The sequence below is a fragment of the Acipenser ruthenus genome, chromosome 15, assembly GCF_902713425.1.
Source record: "Acipenser ruthenus chromosome 15, fAciRut3.2 maternal haplotype, whole genome shotgun sequence".
NCBI classification, from domain to species: Eukaryota; Metazoa; Chordata; class Actinopteri; order Acipenseriformes; family Acipenseridae; genus Acipenser; species Acipenser ruthenus.
Window position 1 is genome coordinate 13,990,664 of NC_081203.1, and position 24,851 is coordinate 14,015,514.

At 41.4% G+C, this 24,851-nt stretch overlaps 1 protein-coding gene across 1 annotated transcript in view; it reads right to left on the bottom strand.

Moving 5' to 3' along the window:
• The window catches only part of LOC117973974 (pappalysin-1-like), a 202,280-nt gene that overhangs the window by 16,317 nt on the left and 161,112 nt on the right, over window positions 1-24,851 (bottom strand). Inside the window, exons 20-21 of the mRNA XM_058987187.1 lie at window positions 20,075-20,146; window positions 18,041-18,139 (exon numbers count right to left, since the gene is read on the bottom strand). Of these exons, the coding sequence (XP_058843170.1) occupies window positions 18,041-18,139; window positions 20,075-20,146 (171 nt within the window). The remainder of the gene's footprint in view (window positions 1-18,040; window positions 18,140-20,074; window positions 20,147-24,851) is intronic.

A 24,851-nucleotide genomic window follows, 5' to 3' on the forward strand; every position in this document is an offset into this window, starting at 1 on the left:
TATGAAAAAGACCTAGGAGTTTATGTTGACCAGAAATATCTTCATCTAGACAATGTGGGGAAGCTATAAAAAAGGCCAACAAGATGCTCGGATATATTGTGAGAAGTGTTGAATTTAAATCCAGGGAAGTAATGTTAAAACTCTACAATGCATTAGTAAGACCTCACCTAGAATATTGTGTTCAGTTCTGGTCACCTCGTTACAAAAAGGATATTGCTGCTCTAGAAAGAGTGCAAAGAAGAGCAACCAGAAATTTCCTGGGTTTAAAAGGCACGTCGTATGCAGACAGGCTAAAAGAATTGAATCTATTCAGTCTTGAACAAAGAAGACTACGCAGCAATCTGATTCAAACATTCAAAATCCTAAAAGGTATAGACAATGTCGACCCAGGGGACTTTTTTGACCTGAAAAAAGAAACAAGGACCAGGGGTCACAAATGGAGATTAGATAAAGGGGCATTCAGAACAGACGATAGGAGGCACTTTTTTACACAGATAATTGTGAGGGTCTGGAACCAACTCCCCAGTAATGTTGTTGAAGCTGACACACTGGGATCCTTCAAGAAGCTGCTTGATGAGATTCTGGGATCAATAAGCTACTAACAACCAAAACAAGCAAGATGGGCTGAATGGCCTCCTCTCGTTTGTAAACTTTCTTATGTTCTTATGTCTCCTCCATAACATGTAAAATCATGGAATCAATCTTAAGGAGTATCTATACAGCAATATCATAGGTGACGGCCAACATGCATTCAGAAAGGGAGCTCCTGCCCAACAAAGCCCTTAAACTTCTTCAAAGAAGTCACTGTAGCAAGGGACACAAAAAGTACCTCTGACATCATATCTGGACTTCCAAAAAGTAGCACATGCAAGTGGATACCAAACTGGTTAAAACACAGGAGCATGTGTACTTGTAAGAGGGGAAACCTCTAATTGAAGCTGTGTACTCGGTGGGGTGCCGCAGGGCCCCATCCTTGGACCTCTCATGTTTCTTATCTACATCAATGACTTGGATCAAATTTGCACACGACCCCAAGATTGGGGGAGCGGCAGACACATTTACAGCCACCAAGGAAATCCAAAAACTGGGCAGAAACGTGGCAAATTAAATTCAAGGTCAACAAATGTAAAGTGTTACACACTGATCACAAAAATGTAAGATCTAAATACCAAACTTGCAACCACAGTGTGGGGAAGCAATAAAAAAAACAAACAGAATGCTTGGGTGGATAGCCAAAAGTGTAGAGTACAAATCCAAGGAGGTTATGGTGAGGTTGTGTCCAGCACTGGTAAGAATACTGTGTCCAGATCAGCACACAACATTGTGGTCCTGAAGAGAGTCCAAAGGAGAGCAACCAGACTAAGCCCAGGACTTAAAGGACTGAGCTAAGAAGAAAGGATGAAAAGAACAAAACTTTCTCCAAGAGATCCTAGTGCTGTGGTGACACACTTGCTCTGCTGGACCTTATTAGGGGTCAACTAGGGACCAACACTTGAAGCACAGGCAGTGAACTTGGGTAAATGACATTCAAATTCCAAGGGACTTTTGAGACTGTTGCGATGGTAATAGTGGGTAAGAAAATTACTGTGAAAAAAAAACTAATTATCAGGCCTGAAAGAAGGCCTCTGTAACCAGGTCTGGTTGAATGGGCGGGTCCGGAGTACGAGAGGCCCTGTGTTGACTCAGACCCAAGTCAGCCTCTCCACTCTTGGGAAATACCTTTGGCACTGCAATTCCAAAGCAGCCTCCAAACTCAACGGAAGCAGAGGAGCCAGGCTCTCTCAATGACATCACAAGTGTATTCCAGTCATGTTTTGAGGTCTCCACAAACCCACACACTGCCCTCTGGAACGAACCTTTTTTTGTGCAGCAGTAGCAAGTATATCCTGGGAGGAGGGTGTGGAAAAATTCTTATCCCACACAAGGCAAGCAAAGGGCCTAGACGCAAAGATGCCCGCAATTTACACCAGCTATGTGTTTACTGGCTCTTAGTGAGACGAGGCATCACTGCATAAACATTTGACTTTCCTGTGTTTTCTTTCTCCACTCCCTAACCTTTAGAAAGCTATTTATTTTGATCTGTTTGACGCAGGAATACAACCAGCAGGCAGTTTAAAAAAAAAAAAAACTTTTCAAATGAGCTTCCACTGAAGGTATCCCTTACAACAAACTTGGGTAAACCTCTCACACTTGCTAGTTATTAAGGAGTATCTAACCTTAGTTGCCCTGACTGCTTTTGTGATTATTAGTAAATGCTCAGCTATATCTAAGGCTGTTCTCCACTCTCAGTCTGCCTAAACATCAGCTTAGCTTGCAAATGCAATGCTTTCCAATGCCTTGGGACCAGTGGTAGGCCAGCGCCATCATGACAAATTGGAGTTTGGTTGTAAAGAAATAGCAGAACAGGGTTTCGTGAGGGTCTTCCCCTTGTAGTGAGATTGATGAATATCCCTTTGGACAGAGAGAAATGCTTTCCCCCAGGACTCTGGAAACAGTACCAGCAGGAGGATGGAGGGCTGGGGTTATATTAAAAAGTAATTAGTGTAAATCATCACAAGACAGTACTTGGAAGATGTACTGCAAGACCACCCAGCTCTGAAATAAATCACTGTCACCCAACCTGCCATTCTTACAAATTATTACAATCACTGTGTATTTGTTTTTAGAGCTAATTTGTAACTTCACGCCTTCCCCTTCTATTTATTTATTTCTTATTCTTCTTTTCTGGCTTTTTGTCTCGTATTTTTTTGAAAACCTGTGTGGTCCTGAAAATAATTCTCTTGTTTGATTAACCTATCCTGGTCTGTTTTTTCCTTGTTTGTGATGTTATTCTTTGATCACAAAGCATTACTAAATTGTGCCAGACAGTATATGCTAACACTGCCACAATACTGTCTCACTGAGGGCAGAATCCTGTCTATAATTCAGACATGGTATGTGTCTGTGTTCGAATCAAGACTGGAGTGCTACAGGTCTTGGCACAGACACAACCCAGTTGCACTCTGTGAGTAGTACCTTAAAGCATCATCTTCTTAGAAATGGTACTCCTTGGGGTCTATTGATTCAATAATTAGTGAGTTGAAGTACACTACGGTATTTAAAAGTGCTTCTCTAAAATGAATTAAACTGAGAAGTATGAAGGAGTAGGAAGTCACTTTGGTGCAACATTGTGCTGGATATACAAAATACCTCTAAGTGAATATGAAAAGGGCAGCTTGAAGCAATTTAGTATTTCTGCATCGGAAATATAAATGGAATGTCACGTAGTTTCAGAGTTAGAGAAGATGAAGATCACCTGTAATATGGTTTCTTTGTAGAATGATGAACTCCACACAGAGTGAACTGGTCTCCATGTTGCTTGGTCAGGAGAAAACAAATTGACCTCTTACCCAGTAATCCTTTTTGGTGCCAAAGCCCATGTCACTTCCTCCATAAAGCCCACATCATAACCAACCACTGATCAAATTTCGAAAATAAAAACAGCAAAGAGGGGAACGGATGTGTCACTTCTGGGGTACCAACTGTGCCGAATATATCCGGGATGCTATTGGTAAGTCCAGCAAGTAGGATGTCTGGACTGTGATGTCCTTTGTCTTATGGATTGAAGTATGTCCTTGTTTTAACTGGGCAAACGGTTTTCAGTGCACGGTGTGACACCATCACATAATGATAGCCACTGAGAATATAGTATTATGGAAAGGCTAAATGCATTGATAAGTCTATAGCCCAGAGCCAATTCTATGTTTCATTTTCATGCCTGTTGATTGTGGTGTAGTTGTATTAATGTGCTGTAATATCTCACCTCAGCCACCAGGAGGTGAAGAGCATTTTAGAGATAACAACCTATATAAACCCTGCAGTTTTGCTGCAGGAAAAGGAAAAAGAGAGAGCTGGAAAGAGAGTTGCACCATGGTCCCTTGAGGAGAAGGATTGTATAGCTGTGTAGTACGTACTGTTCCTGCAAATAACTCAGCCATTGAATATCTTTTTTGCTATGTACTTTTTTATGGATTATTTTTACCATTGTGCGTTTCTGTGTCTGGTTGGATTTTTCTGTCTTTTTGTGATTTCACTGGATGTCTTTCTACAGTGGATAGAGTCTCTCCTAGTCTCTGTTTGTGGATCTATTGTTCAGGGACTGGGCAAGATTGGCCCATGAAGATTTTCTTCAAAAATTCTGAACTTGTTGGTCTGGCCCCTATCTATAAGAGGCTTGACAGCTGATGTGACCATCCTCTCCTATGTGAAATACACTCGAAGATACACTCTTCCTGCAAGTGTATAGAATTGGGTTCACAGAAATGTTGAGAGTATATTGTAAAGAGTGGTGATATTTTCCTGTAGACCAATAACCACTTACTGTGCTCCAGGATTTACCATATTTTTTTTTGAGAGAGAGAACTTGCCCTCAAAAGAAGTCTAATGAAGAATGTTGTGAATGTTACTTCATCTATACTTAGTGAATACTTCAGCTATAGAGATCCCCAAGAAGAAAAAAACATCGAGCTGGTATTAGCAGGTTCCAATGGAGAACAGAGGTATTACTACAGTCCTTATGTATGTGGAGATGGAAGTGGCTCTCCTACAGCTCTATTGGAAACTGTCAGTCTCTTGGGAGAACTGCCTTGATGATGGTGGTGGTGGAGGTGTCATCCTGAATTTTCCTCAAACAAATGTAATGTTCACACCCAAACAGATATGGAATGGACCCCTTCTCAAAGAATGAGAGGATGAATTGAATCTTTGTAAAACTCTCTAGCGTAATCAGTTCTCAGTGTCCGTCGCTGTGTTAAACTTCTCAATGTTAGTGGCTGTTTATCCTGTCGGGTAGCCAGTCAATTGTAAGTTCCAGGACCGTAGGGAGTGAATGTATATTTTGCCAGAAAGTGGGGTAGAGGTAGGAATATCAGGAAGTAACTTGCCTATAAGCATCCCTGGCACAGCTGGAAGTGGCTTCCCTTTCCAAAGGGTACTAGAATCACTGATGCCTGCAAGGCAACTGCTTGTTAAGAATCCCCCGCTGGGGAATGAGCCTCTCACAGCTGCTGAGCAGGATCACCTCCTTCATATGGAACATGGGATCCTTCAGACCAGGGCCAAGAGGGGATCCCTTTGAGATGGGCAAATGACAGCGGTTTGATTTGTGTGTCTGCTGTGAATATGGATGTCTTCATCTGATAACACCTCCTACTGTGATGACACTCGTCAAAGGCAAAATACTTACACTCTGGTGTATGGCTAGTGTATACTAGTTGGTGTAGCCTCCCCCCAGCTTGTGTTGTGTGTTAGGTGACCTACCTTATATTTATTAACATACCTGTTGCATGTGGAGATGGTGCAATCCTTCTCCAGACAGGTGTCAATCCACCCTTAGGTGGTGTAGCCAGAAAGAACTTCAGTTTTGACTATTAACAAGTCGAACTTACCCCTTAAGATGTTAAGGAAAATGTCCTCATGTGTTTAGAGCTGGTTATTGAAGTTAAGAGAGGATGTCCTCTATAATTTGCATTGATTTTCTGGCACAGGAACCACACTCACCTATTTGGGTCTGGTACCCATTTAAGCATACGTGTATACAGGTGATTCCTCCATACAGCCCATTGGGTCTCCAGACCACCTCATAGAAGGGGAACCCTTTAGAGGTTTTCTTGTCCTCTGCATCAGTAGATGCTACAGGAATCGTCCCATCAGGACTCGGTATCTGACGTTGGGGAGAGGGTGAAACCCTCTCACAGCGTCAGCATCGGTACATACACAACTGTGTATTCCAGCGCAGGCTCATCAAGGCAGGAGTCAGTGACGTCATCTGGACCGACCGCTGCAGGCAGGGAGTACAGCTGGTCACCTGTTACTGTGTTTGTTGTGGTACCACCGTTGCCGAGTTACAGGCTACCATACCTGTGAACCTTAACCCACTGGAAGCGGCTGATCAGTGTACGCTGTGGGCTGACAAATGATTTTGTCATCTTGTCTTGTGCAGTTCTGATCCCAGCATCTTTGGTTTAAGGAGGATGACTGGCTTTGTCTGGTCGTAGCTGGAACAACAGAGCCCTTGTCTTCTGTGCCGTCGATATCTAATACACTTAAAAACAGATCCCGGCTACAACTGAGCAGGACACCACACTGTCCACTGGAGTGGAGGGGGGCAGCTACATAAAAGAAGCATGACTAATTGAAAGCTAGAAGAAAATAAAGTATATTTATATATATTTTTAAAAACACTTTCATAAAACAAACAATAAACGAAACGCAAACGCCTACACTTCCTCCGTACCCAAGCAACCCAAGAGAAATTTGGACAATGGTTGGTTATGACGTGGGCTTTTATGAAGTGACGTGGGCTTTGGCGCCGAAAAGGATTACATCAATGATCTCTGGGCAAGAGATCAGTTTGTTTTCTCCTGACCAAGCAACATGGAGACCAGGAGTTCACTCTGTGTGGAGTTCATCAGACGAGATAAGAAATATCATTCCTGGTCTTGGGTAATAATTCGAAGCCAATGGTGCTTTCTTCACATTAATTGATGTGTTATTTCAAGCAGCACCAGTGTCCCTGGAATTCCTTTGAGATGCTCTTCATAAATAGCTTCCACCAGCATCAGTTAACTCAGCTCGCTCCGCTGTTATTTGTGGAATCTATTTCTCAGTCTCTCCTTGGCTGCCCTGCAGGCAGACTGCTCCTTCTCTCACCCTGATGGCAGTGAGCGTCGCCGGGCAGTGCTGCTGTGGACTGGGGGCACATTCACGGATGCCTGATGTTTATTGTGAAATGGAAACGTGTCTTACAAATGCATCCCTACTGTGACTGGCTTTCTCTCAGCTCAGCCGACACGTGTGCAGACTCAGCAAGACAGAGTGATGCTTCTGCAGGGTCCCTGAGGTTTCACAGCTAAGCCCACTTCCCATGTCAGTGTACTTCAACTATTTAGTTAATAATGATTAATGTGTCTGTACCATTCATATGAAAAAACAACAACATTTTGGCTAGAGACAGGAAACGCAGACTCTCCAAGATGAATGCCTAAAAGTAAATGCGGGAACTAATTGACATACAACATTTTTTTTTTTAAATAATCCAGGACAACATTTCTGTTTAGGTCAGTTTCTTGTGGTAATGTTAAAAGAAACTTGAAGTCTATGCTGTACAATATGTAGCTGGTCCACATTCAACCATCACTGAAGACCCTGTGAAAGACTTCCAGTGAACACCCCCCAAGTTTATTGTAGAATCACTACATTTTCTACAACTGAGTGTAGACTGTACACATCCCATCTGATGCTAATTAAATAAGGTACTGTCAAAGAACTAAAAAAACATAATTTAGAGCTTTTATATAACATCATACAATCAAAGAGACTACAAAATTATATTGCAAAAGTCTACCCAAAGCCATAATAGTAGTCTGGTATTTCATGTTACATTTCAAAATGTCAATTTTTATTATTTTTGTCAGTTTTTTGTTAAGTATATGGAAAACTACAAAGTGGTATGGAATTAAATATGCTATCGCAACATTATTCAGCAGGTTTCATTCGACTTTATGAAGCAACATTAGTTAATTCTATAGGGTGATGCAAAACATTTGTCCATAGCTGTAGTTGTCTATAGTGGCATCAGTGATGAAGCAGTTTTTGTGAGCTGTCGTGTAGCTGGAGAGTTAGAATCGAACTGGCTTACTGGGATGTGTCTGCTCTAAAACTGCAAAACAGTTGAAAGCTGGAGCTGAGCTAGTGTTAAGAAACAACAACGACAACCGGCCCTCAATATTAATAGATACGGGAGTGAAACGAAATGAAGGGGTTTGCCTGGATGGGAATAGCCCAGTTAACTAAGCACTCAGAGGGAAGGGGAAAGGCCAGGTCTGGGGGGTTAGATTTACTGGGAAGTGGGAATTACCAGAAAGATACAGCGGCCTTGCGTTTCACTACAAGGAGAGAGAGAATGCCGTGCCAAGGGCTGGGGCCGGGTTAGGGGTATCCTGGTGGAAGGAGCGCACAGAGCTTTCTTTGTGTTCTCGAACAACTGGCCTACTAATTCAAAGAGCTGCTCATGGGCCTTTCACAATATTAACACACAGAGACCATGGGCTCTATTAACAAAGCTAGACCTCATTAAAAAATGTGTTTATGAATAGAATCCAGTTCATACGAAATAGGTTTTTAAGGTCAGGATTCAAGTCATCACACTTCCATATGATCAACCTGTAAGGTGTGGCCACAACACCGCTGAAGAACAGAAAGCTCACACATGACATAACTAGAAACACATGGAAACACTGGCAACACACTAGGACATTCAACAAAAAGAACTTCCTCCTGGAAATCCCGTTGACCTGGCCCTAACCTCTACATTCTGTTCAGCAGCAGAGCAATGTCACCACTTTATAGAGCGACACCACCAGCCTTTCTCTAGGTGGATATCCCAATATTCCAATAGCCAGTTACAGAAATGCAAACTCTGTTGCCTGTAATGTGTGGTAAAGTTTTATCAGGCATACCAATTTTTGTACATGTGATGTTTACATTGAAAAGTTTTGTAAAAATAACACCACTTTTATTTTTGTTTTTTTAATGTTAACGATTCACCCTTTTTTCTGAAGTGGTCATTTATCGATAGTCCCTTACTCCTGACACCCCATCCACTGCCAGCTTGGTACCCCCTCAGCAGAAACCCTAGCAACAGCAGCACTGTGTATTTGTAAATAACAAGACCCACAGGTCAAAGCATTAACCGTCTGAAATGAGGATTGCCGTTTCATCTGATAACATCACAGAGTTTCAAGCAAGCCTTTTGTGAAATAGCGACTTCAATGAAACTCAAATCAGAGAGGTGTGTAACACAAGCACCTTTGTTTTCTGGAAACAGCTGAACAGTTAGATGTACATGATATTATGAAGAGCCTCCCCCTGCTTGAACTTTCCACATGGGGAAATTGCTTGACATTTCCAGCTAGTTTCTTCAATGGTTCCCAGAGTTGCCTAATGTTACATCATCCTTAAGAATAAATCAGAAATGCAGCAATAAATCCAAAAAGTCTTCACGAGGAACACCTTTGTGACATCACAGAATAGTCTTACTATTCCTTCAAATGTTTATTTGCATACATTCCCAAATGCTGTTTTTATATTTGGTTATAGAAAGTACAAGTCATGTACTTAGACAATACTGAGTTACCAAGGCATGCTGGTAGTTTCCCATGATTTGCTATTACTTCGCCACACTTTGTATATCTCAGTATCTTTCTGAGTGAATGAACTGCAATTTAACCGTAACAATATGAAGAGCAGGTAGCTTCAGATTATATGTTCTCACCAAGTCCAGGAGCTGCTCTTCAGTTCTAGCTGCCTGCCACAGATATATGCAACATTAGCCTAAAATCATTCACTTTATAGAAGCACGAGCCAGCACAATCAAATGATACAACACTTTGGGTCACAGTTCCTTTTGTTTGTTTTAGCAGCCTCGAGTATCATGGATACTGATCTAGTCTATTGCAGTGGCACTTCAAATCTGAGTCAATATTACTGCTGTATTATTCATACAATAGAAGCACCAGACCAAAGTCCCAATGCTTTAGTGGACTCTGCTCAAGGAAAGGTTGCCAGTGATTTGTCTTACTATCTGTCAAAGCTGGAAGGTGTTATCAAACAAATGAATAATTAAAATCAACTGTTTTCCGCATATGTATACGTCCCAAAGTCTAGCTTTCAAATAGGACCTTGCTACCCCATAGAGAACACACAGAGTACAAAAAAAAACACATTCAAGATAATTATATCTTCATGTGTGTAAAAGTAGGGTCCCTGGCATGTGAAACAACAGGAAAGTTCATGTTGGGGTTGGTAATTAATAATAATAAACGGACAGCTTTTGTCAAGTTAACACCTACAAGCATTTCTCCCTACCCTTTAAAACAACCCACAGCAAACCTTCCGACTCAAAGAAAAGTGTGGGTGCTTCATATCAAGATGAAATGCCATGCTTGAAGCTGGCTACCTCTTCATATCAAGATGAAATGCCATGCTACAATGCAGCTACCTCTTCATATCAAGATGAAATGCCATGCTACAATGCAGCTACCTCTTCACATCAAGATGAAATGCCATGCTACAATGCAGCTACCTCCTCACATCAAGATGAAAAGCCATGCTACAATGCAGCTACCTCTTCATATCAAGATGAAATGCCATGCTACAATGCAGCTACCTCCTCACATCAAGATGAAATGCCATGCTACAATGCAGCTACCTCTTCATATCAAGATGAAATGCCATGCTACAATGCAGCTACCTCTTCACATCAAGATGAAATGCCATGCTACAATGCAGCTACCTCTTCATATCAAGATGAAAGCCATGCTACAATGCAGCTACCTCTTCACATCAAGATGAAATGCCATGCTACAATGCAGCTACCTCTTCACATCAAGATGAAAGCCATGCTACAATGCAGCTACCTCTTCATATCAAGATGAAACGGAGCACAAGGAGGTTAAGTGACTTGCTCAGGGTCACACAATGAGTCAGTGGCTGAGGTGGGATTTGAACCGGTGACCTCCTGGTTACAAGCCCTTTTCTTTAGCCCTTTTCTTTAACCACTGGACCACAGCCTCAGATGAGGCCTCCATGTCACGGAGTACCTTGAGAAAAACACAGCAGGCACTGGTCCCACCGGTATAGACCCGACTTTCACCTGTGAGGAATAAAATTGCCAAACTAACACTGCTGACTTCCAACTTTAAAACCCCCAGCTCCGATGAAAGGATACCTGACCCTGACCCTGACCCGACCCTTCCACTCACCCCCTCTTATTTGGGATAATGTGAATTTGAAAGAATTAACATGCTAACTCTTAGCAGCTTTTTACAAGCATACAGTGCCTTGCGAAAGTATTCGGCCCCCTTGAACTTTGCGACCTTTTGCCACATTTCAGGCTTCAAACATAAAGATATGAAACTGTAATTTTTTGTGAAGAATCAACAACAAGTGGGACACAATCATGAAGTGGAACGAAATTTATTGGATATTTCAAACTTTTTTAACAAATAAAAAACTGAAAAATTGGGCATGCAAAATTATTCAGCCCCTTTACTTTCAGTGCAGCAAACTCTCTCCAGAAGTTCAGTGAGGATCTCTGAATGATCCAATGTTGACCTAAATGACTAATGATGATAAATAGAATCCACCTGTGTGTAATCAAGTCTCCGTATAAATGCACCTGCACTGTGATAGTCTCAGAGGTCCGTTTAAAGCGCAGAGAGCATCATGAAGAACAAGGAACACACCAGGCAGGTCCGAGATACTGTTGTGGAGAAGTTTAAAGCCGGATTTGGATACAAAAAGATTTCCCAAGCTTTAAACATCCCAAGGAGCACTGTGCAAGCGATAATATTGAAATGGAAGGAGTATCAGACCACTGCAAATCTACCAAGACCTGGCCGTCCCTCTAAACTTTCAGCTCATACAAGGAGAAGACTGATCAGAGATGCAGCCAAGAGGCCCATGATCACTCTGGATGAACTGCAGAGATCTACAGCTGAGGTGGGAGACTCTGTCCATAGGACAACAATCAGTCGTATACTGCACAAATCTGGCCTTTATGGAAGAGTGGCAAGAAGAAAGCCATTTCTTAAAGATATCCATAAAAAGTGTCGTTTACAGTTTGCCACAAGCCACCTGGGAGACACACCAAACATGTGGAAGAAGGTGCTCTGGTCAGATGAAACCAAAATCGAACTTTTTGGCAACAATGCAAAACGTTATGTTTGGCGTAAAAGCAACACAGCTCATCACCCTGAACACACCATCCCCACTGTCAAACATGGTGGTGGCAGCATCATGGTTTGGGCCTGCTTTTCTTCAGCAGGGACAGGGAAGATGGTTAAAATTGATGGGAAGATGGATGGAGCCAAATACAGGACCATTCTGGAAGAAAACCTATGGAGTCTGCAAAAGACCTGAGACTGGGACAGAGATTTGTCTTCCAACAAGACAATGATCCAAAACATAAAGCAAAATCTACAATGGAATGGTTCACAAATAAACATATCCAGGTGTTAGAATGGCCAAGTCAAAGTCCAGACCTGAATCCAATCGAGAATCTGTGGAAAGAACTGAAAACTGCTGTTCACAAATGCTCTCCATCCAACCTCACTGAGCTCGAGCTGTTTTGCAAGGAGGAATGGGCAAAAATTTCAGTCTCTCGATGTGCAAAACTGATAGAGACATACCCCAAGCGACTTACAGCTGTAATCGCAGCAAAAGGTGGCGCTACAAAGTATTAACTTAAGGGGGCTGAATAATTTTGCACGCCCAATTTTTCAGTTTTTTATTTGTTAAAAAAGTTTGAAATAGCCAATAAGTTGCGTTCCAATTCATGATTGTGTCCCACTTCTTGTTGATTCTTCACAAAAAATTACAGTTTCATATCTTTATGTTTGAAGCCTGAAATGTGGCAAAAGGTCGCAAAGTTCAAGAGGGCCGAATACTTTCGCAAGGCACTGTACCTGGGAAGATCATGTGCAAACACAAAACAGAAGATTTTACTGAAGATTAATGTAGACAAGGAATTTGTGTTCTGTATTTTTTGTAGACGATTTCTAAAGGGTGCTGTAATGACAAAAAATAAAAAAACAATTCCGGTAAAATTGTTAAGCAATAAAACATGAAATTGTCTGTAACATTAGCATACTGTACTCTTGTTTTAGTTGATATAAATGTTACATAGCAAAACGTTATGTAACAAGCAGTCACAAAAAAATGCTCCTACTGTTTGCCAAGGTGCTTGTGTAACCGACACAGGCCTTTCTATGACTGGTGGACTTTTCCTCACCCTTGTTAAGCAAGAACGTTGGCCTGCATGTTAGATTTTTGCTTCAACTACATTTTCTGCATTACACTAAAGCAAAACAAAGGCATGCCTTTCTTTAAACTGTTCGCCTCATGAGATGCACGTCATTAGGGGACAGAAGGAACTGACCATGCTGAGGCACATGTGGAACTATGCATGACAAACCCCATAAGTGCAGTCATAAAACTATCAGGAGGGATTTTCCTAATTGCACCCTGGTGATTATTAGGAGTGGCAGCAGGATAGTAAAAAGCAGACAAGGCACATAAACAGAACCTCTACTTTCTTGCTATGATTGACTCACACAGTTTAACCATTAAACCAAGGCTCCATATCAGGTTGGACAATAGTGATTAGTGATTGGAATGTTTGAGTCTGACAAATAAATCAAGACTAAACAATATCATGCAGATTGAGTATTGCTGAAGAGATAGGCTGGGAGGAATATATCAGAGTCAGTGTTAAACTGAAGGGAATCAGAGGCCTCCCATTCCACTGCCCACAATGGTTCCTTTAGCATCCTCACAGAAATCATTGGCAAGTGTGAACTGCAGACTGCTGCGAATTAGAACTTGCGACAACTCAAAATGATCAGGGTAAGTTATTGCAATTTGCATTTTTCCCCTTGCAAGCTATTTAGGAATAGGAGCCAAACAAGTTGCAGCATCATTTTGAGTTTCCCATTTTGATCTGAAAGAACCCTACATGCAGTGAACTTGATCATCATGTTGAACTGCTTTCAAACCACAACCTCAGACAAGCAAGGTACCCAAGAGTCTTCCTTTCAAAGCACAACCTCAGACAAGCAAGGTACCCAACAGCCTTACTTTCAAAGCACAACCTCAGACAAGCAAGGTACCCAGCAGCCTTCCTTTCAAAGCACAACCTCATAGACAAGCAAGGTACCCAACAGTCTTCCGTTCAAAGCACAACCTCAGACAAGCAAAGTACCCAACAGCCTTCCTTTCAAAGCACAACCTCAGACAAGCAAGGTACCCAACAGCCTTCCTTTCAAAGCACAACCTCAGACAAGCAAGGTACCCAACAGCCTTCCGTTCAAAGCACAACCTCATAGACAAGCAAGGTACCCAACAGCCTTCCTTTCAAAGCACAACCTCAGACAAGCAAGGTACCCAACAGCCTTCCGTTCAAAGCACAACCTCATAGACAAGCAAGATACCCAACAGCCTTCCTTTCAAAGCACAACCTCATAGACAAGCAAGGTACCCAACAGCCTTCCTTTCAAAGCACAACCTCAGACAAGCAAGGTATCCAACAGCCTCAGTGCACAATTTGACCAAGCATTTGAAGATTTCCATATTACAGTTAATCCGTCATTAACAAAAAGAAAGGAACCACTTTCATTAAGAAAGGACCTCTTCCCCCCCTTTACTAGCCTGTGCCAGGAAAAGCTGTTTGTTACACCACTGGGTAAGTGCTGGAAGCGTTTACATTTTAACAGTCAGTTTCTCACATCTGGCTCCAGTCTCCTCCTTCCAAACATTCCACATTGTGGCTTCCTACTTCTCCACTGGGAGTCCGATGCCTGATCATCCTTTATGAATCACCTCTCTTCTACTTGAACGGATAGCTTGAGTTTGGGGTTGGTTTACAATAGTGTGCTACACTTTATTATCGTACACCCATGCTGAGTGACTGGATTTCTTCCATGGAACAGGAAACACCACAAGCATGGGACTTCAGAAAACCAGAGCTCATTCATTCTGCTTTTATTTATTTCTCTTGAGAGCAACACTGAACAGTTCAAAAACACCTTCAAACACCTCATCCAGTAACACACTGTTTCATATCAGACATGTCTTCTGCAGTCCACAAGGGCCGCAAGTACATTACACACAAAAGGGAGGGTGTACAATTTGGTTTTATTATTTGCTTAGGTAGCCCTGTGGTGTGAAACTACTAATGGTCCTGGGTTTATGTGTTTCTAGTTGATTTAGTATGGTATTTAAATTTCAAATTTAAATGCAGTTACTACACAATATTTCAGTATATGTGTTGTATATTCCACCGGGTACGGGTCCAGCGCCAAAGAAAATGTTGACAGTATTGTTAGTTACAAGAAAACTGGAACTGTTCCAGTTAACTTTCTCGCCAAGTGGGATAGTAGGATACAGCAGCTTTCTTAAAGAGTTAACAAACATGAGTGGAGATGTTAAGTACTGTTAATCTTTGGTACTGTTGCATGTGAGCCCAGTAGGGGTCACTGTTAATGTTGTGTACAGAGTTGACGGTAGAAGATCCAAGAAACCCTCAAAGCCTCAAAAGATTTGTATCTTGCTTGTTATTGCAATTTCAACCCCCCCCCCCCCCTTTGAGCTATTTAGGAATGGAATATCTTTCGCAGACAAACAAGCTGCAACATTATTTTTAGTAGCCCATGCTTACGACAATAGTCTCAACCTCAAACCGGACACCAATGACTTCCTCAGCAAAGTAATTACAGCTTGAAAATATGGGTTGTGTGTTTACTGCAGCTCCCAGACAGCGCATCGGAATCCTAAGGAGAAGGAGTCACGGATCTTTTTGGGAGAGTGAAAAAACTTGCACCTGCTAGTAACATTACATGGGTTACACATTTACAATGTCAAGTACTGTATATAACACACCTATTAAACATCTATTAAAAATGTAAGATTCATTTCCGTACAGTTTAAATTTACAGTACTATTCCTGTACTGTTTTATTAATGGCATGTTTTAGTTATTTTCTCTTCCTAAGCTGGTAATTATTATTATTATTATTTATTTCTTAGCAGATACACATACACTCTACACACAGGACATGCAATAATTCGTTGTCTGGACCGATGAGGTCAGGTTCAGCAAAGAAGCACAAGTTTTGAAATGCACAGCATTCCTAGTCTATTGATTTTGCAATGCTCTGGTTTTCTTTACTGTCTTTGTTGAATTGATTGCTGATCAAGTGAAGGGAGCTGGGTTGTTTCGTTTGCTGTCACGAAAAGGTGTAAGTTTGAATTCTTGTTTCTTTCTTTCAAAAGTTGTATAAGATTATAATTACCAAAGGGTTTTGCCCAGTGCTTTTTTTACAGTGGTTCCCATTTGTTTTGTTGCATAGGAACACTGTGTTTGGTTAAGCACTTTCTCCATCAAAGGCCCGGCATCTTTCCTTTGTGGGTTTGTTTGACAATTGAAATCCAGGTGATGACATCAATGCAAGATGTTAAACACCTACAACTGGGGCCTTTCTGGTAACTTCCTGAAACTGCAGTCGTGCCCAACAGAAACAGGTTTTAGTATCTGCAGAACAAACTACTGCAGCATGCAGGAAAGTGCTGTAAAGTACACAGCACAATTTAGTTCTAGCAAAGGGACAAAGGTGAAAAGCACAGTGTCCTTGCTGGTTTCCAGCTTGTTTATAGAAGGGCGTAAAAAATTAATCACACACTCAACACACCTTTCCATGAATCACAACACTCAACACAGCTTTCCATGAATCACAACACTCAACACACCTTTCCATGAATCACAACACTCAACACACCTTTCCATGAATCACACACTCAACACACCTTTCCATGAATCACACACTCAACACACCTTTCCATGAATCACACACTCAACACACCTTTCCATGAATCACACACTCAACACACCTTTCCATGAATCACACATTCAACACACCTTTCCATAAATCACACCACTCAACACACCTTTCCATGAATCACACACTCAACACACTGTTCTAGTGTCAGAATTCTCCAGCTTCATTCATTCCTCTGAAGTGGGTTTGGTTCACAGAGCCTGTCGATGTGCTCTAGTGATTGGCTCTCTCACTCGGGTGCTAATTCTTAGGGGGTGAAGCAGGAAGGGGATCACAGCAGACCGACAGTTAACCCCCGTCAGCTATCTTTGCACAGCTCACTGCTGATCAGTAGCAGGCACTGGCCAGGGTGACACCTGTAACGTCATTACAGAGATCTGCATCCCCTGAAAGCCACCACAGTGACCCCAGAACCAGCAGTCTGCACTTTGGAGTGTTATTAGTTACCACTGTGGTTTTATGCTGAATCAATGACTAATACCGCTGTAGCTGCTATTGTACCAGCAAGTATGCCTCAGTACAGAACCATTAGAGATATCAATTCAAGTTTTCTGTTTCCAGTCATTGATCCTGTAGTGCAGATATCAAATCTCCTTGTTAGGTCATTGTAGCACATCCCTGCTATTCAATAAAGTAACTTCCCCATCTCACATGTAACAGAATAACAGCTAATTACCAAGTCAAAATGGGGCATGACCACATTCCAACTACTGTAAATCAATAAATGAATAAAAAGCATGTCTTGGTACGGATTCTAGGAAATGCTCTGTTTTCCTCACGTGTTCCACATAAACTCGGAATAGCTGACATGCCCAGCTCTGGTGACTGCCCCAGCATCTCCACTGTTGTTAATGGTTATGATGGCCTTAAAATGATTTTGCAATCTCCCTTTGATCAAAGGTTTTAATGCTGTCATAAAAAGTGTACATTTCTTTATCATTTATATTGCTTAGTTGTGCTTCATTAAAATAATCATAAATACATGTCTGTCTGTCTATCAATCTATCTACATAGCTCCCAAAAACAGTAAATAAGATTTTTATTTATTCTTTATAAAACATCAATAGGCATTAAGAAGGTGGTTGGGATCAAAGACACCTTTTCAAACAAGGAATTAAAATAAATAAATAAATAAATAAATAAATAAATAACTCAGCCCGACTACATTAAGAAGGAGTTTGAACAACAGAACATATATTTGTCGGGGAGCAATTAGTGAAAATCTGAATTGATAATGCTATTGGGCTACTGTATTTCTTTGTGCAACATGTTTTCTGCTATACTGTACAAGTACAATGCACATGAACCAGCAACCACCTGTATTATGGTATCCTATTATTATAAAACGTCCCACAATTTCGAGCACCAAGAGATAAGCCAGCTTTCTCTGAGAATTCAATTAAATAAAAAAAGAAAGTAACTACAACATCTAAAGCCAGGTGGACTGTTAACCTGGTGAAGCCATTTTAAAGTGACAAGCAGACTATAGATAACACTTTCTGGACGTTTGGTATCTGTAAGCTGTTATGGGTATTTATTTGGCATCTGGGTGATGAAGGTCCTGAAAGGGTTAAACCCAGGGGAAATACCAAGATAACAAGCTCCTACCTTTTTAGTTTTCACCGTAGAGGCACAGCAGTCACCTCCATCGTAGTTGCAGAAAGCTCGGTTGTTGATTGCGTCGCAGTAATTATCGCCCATGAATGGCTGGGGAAAATAAGATTAGCATCAGCATACAGTACATTGTATATATAGCTTTTACCAAGTGAGAACTACAGGATCCCCAGTAGAGACCGGTGAATTTGCACATCCGGGCTGTGCACCTGCACTCCACTGACTGCATGCCTCACCCTGCACATCACATGGGTGTGCTTTAACCAGATGAGACGCTCTGGGATCCGGAAATGCACTCTAATGAAGGCTCAAATGCAACCGTAATGCACTTCATTTTTAATGCTTAGACGTGACAAGGCTAGAAAACAATGGGAAATGAGCCAGGAATCGATACTGATTCAGGCTTCCTGAAAAGCATTAGGAAACCTTCTGCTTTGAATCAAAACGTCACATTGAATCAGAAACATGAACCTGGTTCTGTAACATTCGAATGGAAATTCCTGCACGTGAATTTGTGTCCCCGCCATAAATGACACAGTTCATAGACATTAGAAATACGTATGACAACGTGTTTTACCTTGCACTGATTTACCACCTTCAGAATTTACACGACACTTTCTAAAACGTGACGTGTGAGAATAACATATTAAACAGGTTCAACAAAGTGCTGCTTCAGATTTGATAAGCGAGTCAGAATTGGCGGATACAGATGCAGGTACGTCACTCCAATGCTTTCCAAACACTGGCCCAACTTAGAAAGTTAATATTACATACAGTGATCAACATTTTGTTGTGATCCTATTTTCTGTTATGAGGAGAGTAATAAACTAAAACCAAAATTTTTCCGAAAAAATGTTTTCTTTGTACAATGCCCCCTTTTCCACGTTTATTTTTTTGAAGAGTTTTTTTTTACAGTTTTCACTTGCCTGTACAGCTAAAAAAAAAAAAGGCACAAGTAAACCTCAGTAATGCTATACTTTTGCCTCTTACTGTAGTTTATTGCGAAGAAACTACAACGGCAGGGATTAAAAAAAAAAAAAAAGCGTGATGTCTACTTTTGTAATGTTCCTGCCTGAAAACACACAGAAAAAAATGTATAACTAACTCCTGTGTGAGATCCTCTGCTTTATAGTGAATTCAGTGTGGCAAAGTAAGGTCTTTACAACATATTGTGGAATAGTAGTTTTACATGCACTTTTATGACATAACGACTTTCCAAACCGTTATACTTGTTAGATTTAGCTTGGAATTGTGATTGATCAGGAAATTCAATGTATTATTAGAAGAGCCTGGGAATTAAGAATCAGTAGAGTTGAAGAGGCTGCTGTGTTTTTTAAAGGAGAAACACTTTGGCTTTATTATAGAAAAAAAAATAGAAGTGAGTATGTCTATATTTTCATTATGTTCCATATGATATACTTTTTAGGAAAAAGTAGCAGCGTGGCCACCACTAAGTGTTCGTGGTCGCACTGAGGCCACCAGAAAAACAGGTTTGAGAAGCACTAGTCTATGATTTTGGAACAGAACCTCACTATGAGAAATGAGTGGCAATCTGATAATGGGTTTTTGAACCTCCAACCAGACACTGTCAATAACCTTGGCATGCGTGCACACTGACCAACATGGTCACCTTTCCTTCTTAAATCTGTCTGTCCACCTGGTTTTCCAATAGATCTGTTACCTTATTATCATCTAACTGCCGGAAAACCATTTAAAGCAAAACATATCTTTGGTTTTATTTTGTTGGCTAAATACTGTCGGTATGGTATGTGCTTTTAATAGACTAGTTAAGGCCTCCCACTTCCCTTCAGGTTGTTTAGTAATATTAGTGGGTCTGCCTGCTGTCACAGCAGGCCAGGTCTGTACTGAGCATGCACACTCACAGAACAAGTGGAATGCATGCATATTTGTCTAAAAATTAATTCATACTTCTGTATGTGAATGAAGAAATGAAGCAATAAACAGTTAGGTAAACTGCAGAATTTAAACAACGAATACACACACGCTGCCACAGCCGACACGTCTTACCTCACAACCTTTGATGCAGTGAACCATTTCTGGATGAGGATACCACTTGAGCCCCCCAGTGCAGACAACACTCTGTTCAGGAAAAGAAAGAGAGAAAAGGGCGAAATGTAGACAAGAGACAAATATTATTGCAACGCCGCAGGCAGCAAACAAAGTTCTCCTGTGGAGCAGGAGCATGTCTCAACTACTCGAGGTAATCCAGGAAGCATCCAGAAGGAAAACATTTCATTGTGCCTGGCTGGGTGTGTGCTATCATGCTTCTCCAAAGGAGCCCGCAAAGAGATAAACAAAGTCACATGGGCCTGTCCCTGGAAAGTGAGTCACAGCAAAAACACAAGCAAAAGGCAAGCTTGGAGGCTGCTACAAACTTTCACTGCTTTTCTCTTTCTTGGAGTGCCAAGGGATTGTTTTTGCTTGCGAAACAAACAAAAAAATATTCAAACCCTATACCTTGCATAACTTTGGCTGCCCTTTTGATCATTTCTGTCAGCTTTACAATCCTCAGAAGTAAAATGCCATATTTAAAACAAAACCAAAAAAAAACATTGTTACAGCAGTATCCGGTACATTGCGTGACTAAGAAGCTGTGTGGGGTGGAAAGGGGTTTTACAAAGTCAAGAACATTACAATTAGAGAGGGCAAAACATTCCTTCTATGCGACGGGAGTACTGGGAAACCTGGAGGCTCAAAGCAGTTCAGTGCGTGCTGGCCATTTGGTTGTTTAGAACATGCAACACTTCCAACAGCCAGACTGCCAGCAGCTAAAGCTGGAATGGGAAAATAAAAAAGTGCACAGAGAAACCCAGAGGAAAAGACTTTTGTTTTGCAATTAACTGAGCTAGAGTTGCTCGTGCCAGTGTAACGGGCAGTGTTGTATGATACACTGCCGTTACAGATTCTGTCCTGTGTCCTGCTGGTAGGATGAGATGAGGTTAAAGGCTCTAAAATCATGAATGCTCGGCTCTTTTGCATTGTGGTTCAGACACTCACTTGCAGTGTGCGGAGTCGCCAGGTATCTGTTTCTTGTTCAATGCCACTGCACACACTGAAACGCCATCAAACGGATATTTTTCGGAGCAAGTACCTGGTTCCAGGTGAGGGTAGCCCTATGGGGACAGCCTTCTGATACAGAATGGGGATCGAACGGGGGGTGGGGACGACGACGACATTTCCAAGAAGTTTTCCAGCGCTGCCTGTGGAGATGCTAAAAGGTAACTAACTCACTAGGCTATATTTAAAAAAATACAAATCCATCCATGAATTAGTATTCAGTATTGTACTGCAGCCTGGTAGAGTGTTTACATGAGGGCTAATTTAATCCATCTGGTGGGAACCTCAGCTTGTTTTTACAGTTCCTGTAAAGCTGGGTGCCGTTTGAGGCTTACCTGTATCAGACTGTTTTTCTTTCCGGCCGTTTCATATTTTCCACTGTTAGTCAGGCCCTGCTTCTCAGTGTGAGTGTATGTAAACTCTGTGGGATGAAGGGATAGAGGCCCCTAGTTGTGATAGACTCCAGTCAAGAGCACTGTTTATCCCCTCGGAGGAGGAGACCAGAATGCAAGAACAGCTCGATGACACTCAGCAATTCAATCTCCCTCTACGGACCACCATACATGTCTGTCTACGCCAGGGTGAATCGTCACTAGAAAGGCTTTTTTGCAAATGTCGTGGTGGAAGCTTATGTACATGAAATAGCCATGAAATCCTAATACACATCACACCAGTCTTGGCACTGCGTTTTGGGTAAAACGAACAACAAATATCCCTTTGATAATAAATTGATAACATTTGGAGAACCACTGCACTGGCATTCTTTCTTATTAAAATCTGTTGCTGATTTCTGAAGCGGGGGAAATTCAAGGATATTAAGATAGTGAGTGAACGTGGTATCTGATTAAATGACAGTCCTCATTCCTGACATTGATACAGTGGCTCTCAAAAGTATTCACCCCCCTTGGACTTTTCCACATTTTATTGTGTTACAACATGGAATCAAAATTGATTTAATTAGGAGTTTTTGTCACTGATCAACACAAAAAAGTCCATAATGTCAAAGTGAAAAATAAAATCTACAAACTGTTCTAAATTAATTACAAATACAAAACAGAAAATAATTGATTGCATAAGTATTCACCCCCTTGAGTCAATATTTGGTAGAGGCACCTTTGGCAGCAATTACAGCCATGAATCTATTTGGATAAGTCTCTACCAGCTTTGCACATCTGGACACTGCAATTTTTGCCCATTCTTCTTTGCAAAATTGCTCAAGCTCCGTCAAGTTGGATGGGGACCTTTGGTGAACAGCAATTTTCAACTCTTTCCACATATTCTCAATTGGATTGAGGTCCGGGCTTTGACTGGGCCACTCCAGGACATTGACCTTTTTGTTTTTAAGCCACTCCAGTGTGGCTTTGGCTGTATGTTTGGGGTCATTGTCCTGCTGGAAGATGAATCTTCTCCCAAGTCCCAGGTCTCTTGCAGACTTCAGCAGGTTTTCCTCCAGGATTTCTCTGTACTTTGCTGCATCCATTTTGCCCTCTATCTTCACGAGCTTTCCAGGCCCTGACACAGCAGTGTGGAGTAGTGGTAAGGGCTCTGGACTCTTGACCGGAGGGTTGTGGGTTCAATCCCCAGTCCCTGCTGTTGTACCCTTGAGCAAGGTACTTTACCTAGATTGCTCCAGTAAAAACCCAACTGTATAAATGGGTAATTGTATGTAAAAATAATGTGATATCTGTATAATGTGAAATAATGTATAATGTGATAACTTGTAACAATTGTAAGTCGCCCTGGATAAGGGCGTCTGCTAAGAAATAAATGATAATAATAATAATAATAATGATGCTGCCACCACCATGCTTCACGGTAGGGATGGTGTTCTCAGGATGATGTGCGGTGTTAGGCTTGCACCAAACATAGCGCTTAGCGTTGAGGCCAAAAAGCTCTATTTTGGTCTCATCAGACCATAGAATCTTCTTCCATGTGGTCTCAGAGTCTCCCACATGCCTTCTGGCAAACTCTAGCCGAGATCTGATGTGAGTTTTTTTCAACAATGGCTTTCTTTTTGCCACTCTCCCATAAAGGCCAGTTTTGTGAAGCACCCGGGCTATTGTTGCCGTATGCACAGTGTCTCCCAGCTCAGCCGTGGAAGACTGTAACTCCTTTAGAGTTGCCATAGGCCTCTTGGTGGCCTCCCTGACTAGTGCCCTTCTCATCCGGATACTCAGTTTTTGAGGACGGCCTGTTCTAGACAGATTCACAGTTGTGCCATACTCGCTCCATTTCTTAATAATGGACTTTACTGTGCTCCGGGGGATATTCAATGCCTTGGAAATGTTCTTATATCCTAACCCTGATTGGTGCTTTTGAAGAACCTTATTCTGGATTTGCTTTGAATGTTCCTTCGTCTTCATGATGTAGTTTTTGTTAGGAAATGTACTAACCAACTGTGGGACCTCCCAGAGACAGGTGTATTTAACCTGAAATCATGTGAAACACCTTAACCCTTTGCGGTCCTATGTCGGACCTGGTCCGACATTGCAATTATTCCTATCAGGTCCATTGTCGGACCCTGTCCGACATCATCAAAAAAACGGGCGGCCATAAGGAAACAAGCTGGCTGATACTGCATCAGCGCACAGAGAACATCATGGACATTTGCAGAGCTTTTTTGAGATGTTATAGTAATAAAATAATGACTTGGATTGCATTATTGAGGAGTTTGGTGATAAAACGAGTGATCAGGAGATGATTGATCAGTATGTACGACTATTATTATTATAATGTATTTCTTACATAGGTGAAAGCTATAGCGAACGAAAGGGTGGGGCGGGGCTGGACATGCCTAGTGAGTGCTTTGCTGATATGCAGGGCCTTTTAAACCCGTTTGACTGTGGAAAAAAAATACTTTTAAACAGCGCGTCTAAAATTAACTGTGCGTGTGAAAAGAAATTGGACCCGACGTGCCTGACACACACTTAATAAATGGACTGCAAAGGGTTAAATGCACACAGGTGGACTCCATTCAACTAATTATGTGACTTCTAAAGACAATTGGTTGCATTGGTTGTGTCATAGCAAAGGGGGTGAATACTTATGCAATCAATTCTTTTCTGTTTTATATTTGTAATTCATTTAGAATAATTTGTAGATTTTATTTTTCACTTTGACATTTTAGACTTTTTTGTGTTGATCAGTGGCAAAAACTCCTCATTAAATCCATTTTGATTCCATGTTGTAACACAATAAAATGTGGAAAAGTCTAAGGGAATACTTTTGAGAGCCACTGTACATGTTGTGGTACCACTGCGCTTGTGATATGGCTGGTTTATTAAAACCCTTTGCTACATTGTAAATCAGACTGTAATAACATATTTACACATATGATTGTGTGGTTTCAATGCAACAATAAGATTGTCAGTGTAATGACTATGTAACCACATATGGAATTACACATGTGGCACTTAGTGTTACAGAACACTCTGCAAAGTTTACAGAAATGCATTAAGCTACCTTCGCTGTGTCCCGTGTTATCCATATCACTGCATTATATTTTTAAACATATTGCCAACTCTTTACATTTTTAATCACACATCATGGATCATAAAATCAATGAAGGAATACATTTCTCAACATTTACTCTGGAGCGTTCATCAGAAGAAAAGAAAGCTATCGCAGTGTATTCCAATCACACTCCCTCCTGCAACAATGCTGGTTTTCTGTGCCCATTCAGAGCAGCAGCATTGTTGTAGGAAGGAGCACGTTTCTTGTCAACACT